We start from the raw sequence: 13,068 nt of genomic DNA, 5'->3' as shown, positions 1-13,068 counted from the left end.
ACTACCTCTCAATAGTTCTGCGGGCAGACTAAGGACCATGCCCTTAACACATGGCTCTTTGGGCAGCATTAGGGTCAAAAAACTGGACTCATGTAAATGGTCTGTTAAAAAGGACAGACGCATACTTGGAAAGCCACCTCTGTTTTCTCTCTGCATGTCTTCATTGTTCTCTTCTACACTGGTGTCAACTTGACACAGACATGGAGTGACCCTATAAGAGAGAATCTCAGTTGGAGAATGGCCTAGGTCAGGTTGGCCTGTGTTTATGTGTGTGAGGCATTTTCTTAATTGCTAGGGCTCCCCACCAATGACTTGACAATCCTGTTTGTACCATACTATATGCAGAGACAAGAGAACTTGGAATCTTTGCATGAGAGACTTTGCACAGGCTGATCTTACCAGCATGTCAGTGGCACTAAGGTAGTGCTTGCTGGCCATGCACTGTTCCAGTTTTTGAGGCACTTGCTTTATGTTCTCAATTTCATCCAGCAGGTTCAGGACATGCTTATGTTCAATTCCTTCAATCCATAGTTTACGAAGTTCATCCCGTTTGCAGTGCAACAGCATCTTGCAGGAAAGTAGATTCTCTTTTACCTACAATAAAACATATCTGATCTTGAGTCAATTCAAAATCTTGTCAGCCTAAACCACCAATCTGGTTAGTAATCCACACTGGTCCTGTATGTGTAACAGTTCCTAATTCCCTCTCACTTATTCCCCTTGGTTTGTCCCCTTTCTAAATTCTAATCCTGATTCTGGTCACTTGGATGCATCACTACCTCTCTGTGTTTCTATTTTTTCTCCCATGAAATGAGAAAACTACTTCTAATATACCTTTGAGTGAATCTAAAAATAATTACAATGGATATTAGGCACTCTGAAAATATGAAGCACCATACAAATGCAGATTTACCTAAACAGAGGAATGATCAGTATGATAGTCCAGTTCTAGTATTCCTTCCCCAAATCCCCTTGCAACTGAAGGCCAAACAGCCCATGCTTATAGCTCTAGAACTCCAGCCAATGTTTATGACCTCAGTGCTCTTCCCAAATGACCACAATAAAATTAGGCCCAACATTGAAAAAGGAGTAAACACATGCAGAAATAATCTCAAAGACACATGACGTATTTTTTTGCCTCCCCTTTCAGTATCAGTAAATTTGATATTAAATAGACAATATCCAGCATTCTGTATAAACTGTACATTCTCACTGCTGCACATGCGAAATGTGATTAAATGTAGAGAAGTTAGGGGATAAAGGGATTGGGATACAGATAATAATCACAATCACATCATAAAAGTAAGTTTCTATTTTCTACCCAATAAAAATTTCAATGTTTAATACACGGAAAAGGAATTTTAAAAAAAGTAAGGTCTCATGTAGTTCCGGCTGGCTCAAACCCACTGGTCTTGACACGGTGAGTCTACTGCCTCCTGCCCCCAAGCACTAGGACTGAAGCATATGTTGCCATACTTGGGTTTCTGCGAGGGGATTTTTTAATTCATTCAATAAATTATATAACTGCTTTCAAACACCGTTGACAGTCCTCGCATATGCTTCTATTTGGAGCTCAACATTTGTTTAGTTTTGTCTCTATTTCCCCGGAGGTGACTTCAACTCCAGTGTAGACTTGGTACATTCTGACAGCCATGTACACCTATATGATCCAAACTGCCAAGGGTGTGAGGCTTGTGTATCACCCTAGAGTCTGCATGTCTATTCCTCCTGAAAAACCAGATTCCTCTTCAATGAGAATATTTTGAGAATGAACATACTATTGACACTGAGCTTTTGATTACTGTAAAATGATATTCAGTATTTGTCTAAAAAGCATAGAAAAAGTGAAAATAGATTGCTAAGGCCAGAAGGTCTCTTGAGAAAACAACTATTCTGATTTTATAATTTTATAACGTCTAAGTCAGTTTTCTATATAACTCTCATGTAAAGAAGGTAGTCATGGATAAGAGGAATTTGTGATGTCCTTTGAGAAGCATGGTGGTATGACTCCATGGCAGGGATAGATAAAATCTGACAGAAATGGTACTTGTTCTCACCATTGCTTTTTGCAATTCTACCATGATAAAAGCAAAGAGATTCTTTATAAACATGACATCGAGAAAAAAAGAACAGAGGAGGGAAGAGTAAAAAGAAAATCACAATACAGTTCCAGAAGCTAGCCAGAGGTGGATGGTGGAGGGTGGAAGGTAGCAGACCATGGAAGCCTGAGTGTCTCTGGAGTGTGTTGGCTACACTGAAGGGCAGCAGCAGAACATGGGAAGCCTAAGCAATTCAGACTCCCCACAAGAATATCTTAAGGACCAGCATCCCATCAAGCCACATGGGCAGGTGAGTACTTCTGTCAGCAATTGTCAATGCTGGGCAATTGGAAAGGATATGGGTCAAGGAATGGTAGGTACGGCTGAAGGCAGGGTGAGAAGTACCAAAGAAAAACAAGAGGATGTAGTCTAAGGGAAGCCTATTAGCAAGATCCTTAGGGCCTCTGGGCCCTTAGCAAGGCCAATGATTCAACGCTAATAACAATGACAGCTTCCCCCTAGCACCAACCAGAGAAAGTAAGGGCATTCCCTCTCAAAAGTGATCTGGTTCAAGTTTAAAGGCACCTGACTTTTCACTGAAGAAACTGGGAGTCCAGGCCCTCAATTTGCTTTAAGCTTCCAATTAATTCCCTTGCATACAAATGGCAGCCAAGGATCATCAGGCAACCAAAGAAAATCCTGGCAAGACAAGTCCTTTGGCCATATACATAAGGCAACAACTGAACATATTCAACAGGTTGTACTGATATATTGATATATTTATATGCATATATAGCAACAATGGCTAAAGAAAAAAAAGGAGGCTGGCTATGATTTCAGAAGGGGAATGTTACACATGGGAGGGGTAGGAAGGAGAAGGAGGAATAAAAATTGTAGTTTAATTAAATATTAAAAAACAAAAGGATTGACAAGCATCAGAATAAAAGGAAGAGACTAATAAAAAGAAACTATACAGAAAATAGTTTACCTACAATTAACATACTTAGTGAAAAATAAGAAAAGCTATTATATCAAAGAAACAAAACAGAACAAGACAATTTAGAAAATGAAAAACTCTTAGAAATTTTAAAAATGATATAAAATTGATAATGAATAAAAAAGTTAAGATACTCCAAGTGTGTGAGTGTGTGCACATGAGTAAGATTTTTAAAAGTTAGTTACCAAAGAAGCCTAAAGGAAAGAAAAATTATTTTTATAATATAACAAAGAAAAGTATTAATAAAATTTAAACAAATAAAAATTCCTAGTGCAAAGAGTATTATTTCTCAAACTGAGAAACCACATGAAGTGATGAAGACAACAAAATGGGAAGAGACTGTGTCAAGCAGACAAGAAGCAGATGGCAGTCTAGCCTTGGAGACGCTTCTTAGAGGAAGAGGGAGAAAGGTGTGACACAGGAAAGGCAAGGGAGGAAATGAGAGGGACAGAGCAATAGACAGACAGGAGGAAATGACAGCAAGAAGTGGTGGGATATGAAATGAAAACCTAAAAGATTTTGAAAGAAAGCATCAGGGCTAGACAGAAGTTGGTGGATTAGACAAAGGGATACTATCTCTTCAGAATTCTGAGAGAGAATTCTTTCCCAGAAAGTTATCAATTGAATATGAAGAAAGCAGAATGACATTTTCAGACATGCAAGCATTCACAAAATAAACATTGCATGGACAGAATCAGCAACCTCTTGAGAAATGCTGCTCCATCAATACAAGAGCCCAGATGAAATGGCAAAGGGGATTTCCTCCACAGAAGAAGGCTACAAAGTCACCCTCATCGCCCTAGGGAGAACAATGGCAGCAACAAACTACACAGAAGAAAACATAACCATGCAATGGCTTAGATGTGAATACTTACATAATTACAATAAAGAGGCCCAGAAGTTTAACCAAAACAGGAATATCTATTGTTTTTAGACAAGAGGAAGGAGGAAAATGTGTCAGGAGAGGGAAGGACTAAATCGACCTTCATATGTGGCAGAAGTCAATATACAGTTTCTGAAACAGAAAAGTCAAGAACAGTATGAACACACTATCAGACATGCAAATGTTCAAGGAGGGGAACTCTAGCAAGTTCTGGCCTTACATGGCTGGACTTGGGACCTGGCAAGGATAAGGTGAGAGAAGCTTTGTTTTAATCATTATTTCTGGTTTTGACTCAAATATCTCTCAAGGTCACTCATAAATTCCCTTGTATTCTTGATCTACATAGTTGTTATTAATCTTATTACATTTTTAAAATCTGTTAGAATTTGATTTCTGATATTCTCCTATGACCTTAATTCTACAAGTCTGGTCTTTCCCATGAAAATAGGTAAAATATATATTTGGTCAGAATACCCACCTAGGCTCTTGATCAAAGGTGGGGGATAAATTCACAAAGTGTCAGTCAAGCTTAGCAAATTCCTATATGGTAGGAAAGGGCCATCATGGAATTTCATACTAGCATATACACATACAATTGGACCACTTCCCCACTTTTACTCACTACACAGAAACTAAAGTGAAAATAAGGTAGAATGGCAGGAAAACATAATTGGGTCGTACATAAAATGAACACCACCAAGATTATTCCCTAAACTGAACTAGCGTGGTAAAAGACATAAGAAAGTACAAGAAATTTTATTACCTGTCTTAGTTATGGTTTCTATTGCTGTGGAGATATATCCTATGACCACGGGAACTCTTATAAAGAAAAAATTTAATTGGGTGGTTCACAGTTTCAATCCATTATCATCACAGTAGGTCATGGTGGCACGTAGGCAGACATGGTGCTGGAGAAGGAGCTGAGACTGGAGGAGGAGCTACATCTTGATCAAGCAGGCAACAGAAGTGAACAGTCTCACTCGGTATAGCTTGAGTAAAGGAGACCTCAAAGCCCTCCACCACAGTGACACACTTCTTCCTACAAGCCCACACTTCCTAAAAGTGCCTCGCTTTGGAGGCCATTTTCTTTCAATACACCATACCACCAAACTATCCTGTGTCTCTTACTTTAGATTAGAAAATCATGAAAACTGTCAGCCACAAAAAAAGAAAAACATGGAGAATATCAAAACTGTGTGATAAGAAAAGAAGCCAGTTGTCATAAGGACATGTGTATGAGTTCTCCAGCAGGCAAGCCTAATCCAGTGACAGATTTTCTATCAGCAGTTGTACACAGCAATATGTGGATGAGAACTAACTATAAGAAGCAGAAGGCCACACATGGCAGTGCACATTGTATAACCAAAGTATTAGGAAAGCTAAAGCAGAAGGAGCCTAAGTTTGAAGCTAGTCTGAACAACAATAGACAAGTTTAAAGTTAGCCTGGGCTACATAGCAGGGGTCAATGCTCTGATATAATAGTAACAAATTCAAATATATAAACAGTAAATTCATTGACATATAACAAAATGCATGTATATTACTGCTTGAAAATTAAATTTCAATGAAGATAAGGAATAAACCATTAAAGAAAATAATATAAAGCCAGGGTAAGGGACAGACCTTTAATCCTAGCATTGGTGAGGCAGAGGCAGGCAGATCTCTGTGAGTCTACATACTGGGCTCTAGCACAGCTACACAGACAGACTGGCTGTCTCAAACAAAAATAATAATGATGGTGACAGTACAAAAGGAAGGAAGATATGGAGGGAAGGAGGGACAGACGGAGGAAGGGCAGAAGGAGAGAGGGAGAGGAAAAGAAAGAAAAGAATATGGAGGTTCTTTATTAAAATAATAAATAAAACAACAGTATGAACCAAGAATCCCACTTCTGGCCATTCAGATAGCATCCAATTCATGATGTCAACTTCACAATGAAAAAAAAAGGGAATCTATTCAATAGGAGCAGTCCCTTAAATTGTGATCATTTTCCAGGTTAGTATTATGTTGTATGATACTCTATAACAATGCTGGGCAGCAGCAACAAGCTACAGCTCCCAGAGAGCCACACAATCAGGAGAGTAAACAAAGGACGCTTCACAGTGCACTACAGCCAAGCTGAGAAGATAATGAACAAGATATATTAAGTGTACTTTTTAGTTTGTGGCATTTTCAATTATGATAGGAGTACTTAGATATAATCCAACCATAAATCAAGGAACATCTGTACATCTAAAGGAAACAAAATCAGTATGTCAAAGAGACATCTGCACCATGTTCATACAGTGTTACTCACAAAAACCTAGACACAGAACCAATATAAGTGCCCAACAGACAAACGAATGAAGATAATAATGCACATATGCACAACATTCATCTTTGTAAAAAATGTATGACATCTTCTAAAAGGAAGGAAATCCTGACATTTGCAACTACATGGATAAAGCTGAAAGGCATCATGCTGAGAGAAAGAAGCCAAGTATATAAAGAAAATACCTCATGAACCCACTTACATATGACAATTTTAAAAGTCAAACTCAGAAAAGAAAATGACAGATATCAGAGGAAGAGGCTGAAGAGATGTTAGCCACAGGGTACAAATTCTTAATCAGATAAAAGGAGTAAACCCAAGAGATCTGTTGTACAACATGCTAACTGAAGTTAATAGCAATATGTTTTATACCTTAAGATCACTAAAAAATACTGCAAGTAGCTTTACTTAGTTTTACATAGAAAGGGTATCTAGGTAAGGTGATGCACATATTAACTTGATTTCACCATTCCACAATGTGTTCATATTCCAAAATACCATGGTACATCCATAAATGTACAAAATTTTTATTTGTCAACTGATAAATGTAAACAAGTTCCTTTTAATTGGGGATGTAAAACATAGACTATCAAGAAAGTATCAAACTCACATGAACATTTATTTCTCAAATCCATATTCTATTTTTATAAATATGATAACAGTATTGTCATCCTGTTACATTTAATTTATAGGGATAATTACTATTGAAAATTTCTATTACCTGCTTCATTCATAAACAAATCCATGGAAAGCCAAGTTGTTAAAATCATGGCATCATGTTTTGCCTCCTCAGCATTACAGTAACTTGACATTTGCTCCAAATCATGTGTTCAGCAGCATCAAGAACTTCAGGCTCAATATACAGAACTGTAAGTCACTCTAATTAGAGACCAGAAGAAAATAAAAGCAGAGCTCAAGAGGCTATTGAAAACAGAAATGTGAGATGATACAGGTGGCAGAGAAGTAGTAATTTTTGTAACCCAACCTTGGATCAAACAAAGGAATGAGGAAAACTAACTCACACTTTAAGAAATACAAACCTGCCTCAGCTTTTGTAAGAGGAATAGCAGAGACAGAAATAGCTGAGACACACTTAAGAGGGGCTGATAGATAGCTGCCGGGGAAACACAGGAAGGCCACAATCTTCAAGACACAAAAGCAGAAAAGTACTGAACTCAAATCAAGAGAAATAAGGAAGGAAAATTCCTCTGAGTGTGCTACCCCCCATAATAAAGCACAGCATATGTGCAAGCATCTTAGGACACCTGCATGCCAGAAAGAACCTAAGAAGTTCTTCTCTATTGAGCAGGAAATGGTCACTAAAAATCAATATATCGATATCACTTAGTTTACAAACACACAAGACTGTTCTTTCCCTTTTGTGGCAATGGAAGTAAATCTACATCTAAGTGTCTGCATATGTGTGTGCCTGTGAGAAGGGCCCGAGTCTGTCCCATAGAGACTTTATAAAAAGTTTATAAAAAGTTCACAGAAACAATAAACTTGAGAACCAACAGTCATGTTTAAACTACCCTCACATTTTCATTTTCCGTGATTCTCCTTTAGTCTGTTTTAACTTCCATTCTCAGGCTTAAATTATCAGAAAACCTCCCCACAATTCATTCCAAGGGCAATTTATTCCTTTTTAGCTGCTAGATGCAGACACAGATCAAGAAACCCTTGAACTTTAAGGAAAGACTACCTCGTGATTCCTACAACTACTTAAGACTACTGTTCTGCATTTAAATTACAGCTCTTGTTACTGGCGATTGTTTAGCATGCCCATTCCTGGAAACTTGAGGCTTTCTTTCCTTTTTCATACAAACATTAAGAATTCTCACTAACATTTAGGCTGTAAATAACATCTTGCAAACACCACACTGTTCTCCTATGACGTTCTTTGTATTAATTACGGCTATTCTTCATCCTAATACTACCTTTCAAGGTATACTCTCATAGAAAAGTCAAAAGTCATTTTGGGTAAATGTTAAGTAATAAATGTTTCATTCCTAAATAATGGGGCCCTTAACAGTATCCCTTGAATAATTATTCATAGTTATTTCTAGTTATAGTAAAGAAAAGCAAGTCTTTAGTATCTGATCTAATACCAAGAAAACATCCAATAACAAGTAAAATGTTGTGTCCGTATATAAGAAAGCTAAGTGTACGTTATGTTCTCCCCTTCCTACCCTCCTATGATAGACATCAGACAGACTACTTAATATTTTTGAAGAAATCTGCACTGAAACCACTGAACCTCATAGAAGAGAAAGTGGGAAATACACTTGAACTCATAGGCACAGAAGACCACTTCCTAAATATAATCCAATAGCCCAACACTGAGAGAAACAATTAATAAATGAAACCTCCTGAAACTGAGAAACTTCTGTAAAGCAAACAACATGGTAAACAAGACAAAACAACATACTTCAGAATGGGAAAATATCTTCATCAACCCCATATCGAACAGAGGGCTGATCTCCAAATATACAAAGAACTCAAGAAATTGGACACCAAAAGATCACATAATCCAATAAAAAAAAATGGAGTATAGACCTAAATAGAGAACTCTCAACAGATGAATCTAAAACAGCTAAAAGACACTTAAGGAAATGCTCAACATCCTTAGTCAACAGAAAAATGCAAATCAAAACAACACTGAGATTCCATCTTAACACCTGTAAGAATGGCCAAGATCAAAAACACTGATGACAACTATTCTGGAGATGATGTGGGGTAAAGGGAATACTCCTGCATGCTGGTGGGAGTGCAAGCTGGTACAGCCCCTTTGGATGTCCATATGGTGATTTCTCAGAAAATTAGGAAACAACCTTTCTCAATACCCAGCAATACCACTTTTGAGTATATATCCAAAGGATGCTCAATCATAACAACAAGAACATGTGCTAGACTATGTTCATAGCAGCATTATTTGTCATAGCCAGAACCTTAAAAGCAACCTAAATGCCCCCTGACCAAAGAATAGATATAGAAAATGTGGTACATTTACACAATGGAGTAAAACATAGAGGAAGAAAAAAAACAATGACATCTTGAAATTTGCGAGCAAATGGATGATCTAGAAAACATCATACTGAGTGAGGTAACCCAGACCTAGAAAGACAAATATATGTACTCACTCATAAGTCGCTTTTAGATATAAATTAAAGAAAAACCAGCCTACAATTCACAATCCCAGAGAACCTAGACAACAATGAGGACCCTAAGAGAAACATACATGGATCTAATCTACACAGAAAGTCGAAAAAGACAAGATCTCCTGAGTAAATTGGGACTGTGGGGATTATGGGAGAGGGTAGAAGGGGAGTGGAGAAAAATAAATAGCTCAATAAGAGCAATTTAAAGAAAGAACACATTTTTATCTGACTTGTTCCCCCTTAAAATATATTCCTATATCATCAGGTACAGTATGTCTTTAAATGTTAGTCACATTATGTTGTTCCTATGTTTAAAACCTGACCACTTCTAAAAGGCTAAAATTAAGCATAGTGCACACTGTAAAATCATCAGACACATGAGCCAAGTGTACATCAGTGCATTCTTCTGATGACCTGCCACACCTCTCACGTCACTTTCCTGACCCCTCACTGTGCCGTCCGTCACCTTACCAGTCCTTTACCTGCTCTCCCTCCTTCTTCAAAGTCTCCTTACATACAGACTCTCTCCTCATCCTCTTCAGACGCTAGCTTCCCCTGACTAACCTTGTTAAAAGAGCAAATCCCTAATTTCTCCTTGCTTGCTTTTTTCTTTTCTTTTATTACCATGTGGTCTGTTTATTCTGATGAGAATGTAAACTAAAACTTAAACTCTCTAGACAGAAATATTTCACTTCTACACTCCAGAGCCTAGAACAACAATCTCTGCACAAGGCAGACACTCAAAGAGACTAAACAAAAGCTGGAATAATCTATCTGCTGCTTTTGTTCTACCCTATCCTCATGTAAGCTCCATGAGGACAGGGATTGGTGTCTTCCACTTTTATATCCACCAGCACCTGAAGCAGAACCAAGAGAAATATTAATGGACTCAAGAGAAATATGAATGGACTCAATCGTCTTTATATTCCTTTGCTAGAGAACAGAAAGGAAAGTTCACGTAAGAGCTGAGTAGTCTCAACTTCCTGTGTGTCTCTAGAATAACGCAGCCTGATGAGAGCCGACTCATCCACAGTTTCACCTGACACAAATGTATACCCACACTTGATAATAACCTGAAGTGCAGGGGAAAATGGCATGGAAAGATGAGTGGGGCAACATTACTGCTTCTTGGGTCATTAAAAAAAAATAGCCGCTTATGGTACAAAATTACCAAAATATAGAATACAAATTTACTTTCATTTTCCAGCATTTTTCTTGGCTTATTAATCAATTATTAAGGTGTTTTTTGCACAGCTTTCATTCTGCACTTCTTGTCCAAATACTGGCACTAATTCCTAACGCTGAATAAGGTGACATTTACTTTCCTGGCAAACTGGTATAACAAAGGCTTCTTTTGTTTTATTTCTTTCACTCTGACTTTAGTGTACTGAAATTAAGAATGGTAAATCGAATAGTGTCGCTTCTAGAACAAACTTAAGACCCTCAAGACGAGGCCCTTGTTTTCAGCAGCCAGACCAAGCAGACACATTCTGTTGCAGCAATGATGCTATTGTCAGGAACAGAGTAATGACCGCTGACTCCTCCCTGGAGATTAGGACAAAGTCCTTCCCGTCAGCCAAACTAACCAGCGGCCCCTTTACCCTTCCTGTGATTACCCAAGGAGAGTCAGGTCCGCAGTGCTAGACATCCATTTCCTGGCCTCTCTTGAGCTTGCTACACTGTGTCAAAACGGACTAGAGTTTGTTTTACATAAGAGCAACTCATCTATAGTGTCATCCAGTTTCACAGATAAATCCACAGGAGGAAACTACCACATCTAAAGACTAAGAGCTATGGTATTCCTTTCAAAATTGGCAGGTTATTTTTAAAATGCAAAGAGATCGCCTCAGAAAAGACTAAAAGCTTACTGGTCCAGAGCTGGACTCTAAGATTAGAGGCTGAAACTACAACCATAGTGTCTGCAAATTCCAATACATACACTGCTTACAAAATCCTAATAAAAGGTCTGGAGGACAAGAAAGAGTGTAACAATGCCATCAGCACAGCTATTCCTGGGCAAGAAGCAGCTAGGAGTCCTCTACATCTCACAGCCCAGAAAGCAAAGCCCAAACCACAGTCTGCAGAGGGTATAATTGACCAGAGAAGCTTGAGAGGCAGTTGACAAAAAGGAGACCAAGCATGTTGCTCTGTATGCATCACCCCAATATTACATAGCAGATATCTCTAGCCCTCTCAGAATCGGACATGTTAGGGTTCTACAATGTCTCATATTTATTTTTTAAAGGTGAAAGGCACTACTTGAAAAATACTGAGGGAAAATAAAAAAATGCTAGTAAAGTCTTTAGATTCAGGGAGCCCTGAGTTCACATTTTAAATCTGTTGAGATAACAGAAGCAATCATGCATATACACATATGTGCATGCATGCATACCACACACACACTAAAAAAATAAAAATACATAGCTAAGAACTACAAAAATGATGTGATGATATGTAGCCTTTTTTCTTCCTTTCTTTCTTTCTTTCTTTTTTTTTTTTTTTAAGTAGATCAGCCCTTTGGCCAAATATAAAAGCATCTCTTAGAAATTCACTTTGTCCTTTAGGCACTAAAGGCAAAGTACCCAGAAAAACAATAGCTTTCAAGCTTCCAGAAACAGTCTTTATGGTCAAGGACCATTAGACACGACTGTGGCACTGCTCTAAACAACACCTGAAAGGGAAGGTGACCACTGCCAGACAGGAAGAAAGGAGGTTCACCTGCTTGATTTTATTCCGAGAGTTAGTGATGCGCTCTGTGATGCTCTGGTAAGTGCGAATGGCTGTTGTCAATTCTGTGTAGTGTTGAACGATCAATTCATCCAGGTCACGGTCACACTTCTCATAGGCTTCTTCAAGGCGACCTTTCTCATTTTCTCTGTCTTCAACATCATCGCTGGTAGACAGAGTCCTGGTGAAAACAGAAATTATAAAGCTGTGTCAAACTTCAAAGCAACAATCTGAAGTCAATACAGTATCCAGTCAATACATTAACTAGTACATTCATACTACAAACAAGGGAATGATGAGAGTTACCAGAAAAAATAAAATGACCTTCAAAGTTCATTCCAACACCCACCTAAGTACCTGCACAGGATCCCTAGCCATTCTTCAACTATTCTCTTGACCCCTGAAATTATTTTAATCAGACAGCAGGTGGGCATGGATATGGAAGGAAGCTGGGTAGTTCTTGATTTGTAAGAATCATGATAATCCCTAACAGGTCCATTCTTCTTACAATTTTGACTAATAAAATCTACAGAACATCTAAAGAAAGGTCCCTTCTCCAGTCCAGGACACTGACACATAGAACTGAGATTCTCAGACACTCTGTCATCTGTGGAAGCAAAAAGCAAGGTAAATGTTACTGCAGCTGTGTCATGGGCCTCATGGAGTCATCCCTGGAGCTGCTCTCTCCTCAAGACTTCTTGTTAGGGGAGAAAATAAATATCATTGTTTAATCACTCTAGATGGCCTTCTTTCACATGTGGCTGAAGCATACTAAGGGATAAAATTTGTCTCACTAAGGAACCACCTTCTAAAGAGTTCATGTGAATGGCCTAAAATTGTAACAGAAGCCCCAGCAGCCTAGGGATAAAGTCATGTTAATTCTAAAATCTGTTACAACAGCAGTAACCTAAGCTGCACTACAAGACAGTGCCTGCATTCACTATTCTTCAAAC

General features: G+C 38.2%; 1 protein-coding gene across 2 annotated transcripts in view; it reads right to left on the bottom strand.

The window, feature by feature from the left end:
• Window positions 1–13,068, bottom strand: part of Exoc4 (exocyst complex component 4) — a 716,316-nt gene that overhangs the window by 687,004 nt on the left and 16,244 nt on the right. For both annotated transcript variants that reach the window (XM_075953989.1, XM_075953990.1), the window contains exons 2-3: window positions 12,107–12,296; window positions 400–594 (exon numbers count right to left, since the gene is read on the bottom strand). In XM_075953989.1, the coding sequence (XP_075810104.1) occupies window positions 400–594; window positions 12,107–12,296 (385 nt within the window). The remainder of the gene's footprint in view (window positions 1–399; window positions 595–12,106; window positions 12,297–13,068) is intronic.

Source organism: Microtus pennsylvanicus, chromosome 19, assembly GCF_037038515.1.
Source record: "Microtus pennsylvanicus isolate mMicPen1 chromosome 19, mMicPen1.hap1, whole genome shotgun sequence".
In the NCBI taxonomy this organism is placed as follows: Eukaryota; Metazoa; Chordata; class Mammalia; order Rodentia; family Cricetidae; genus Microtus; species Microtus pennsylvanicus.
This window is presented reverse-complemented; position numbering and strand designations above follow the sequence as displayed.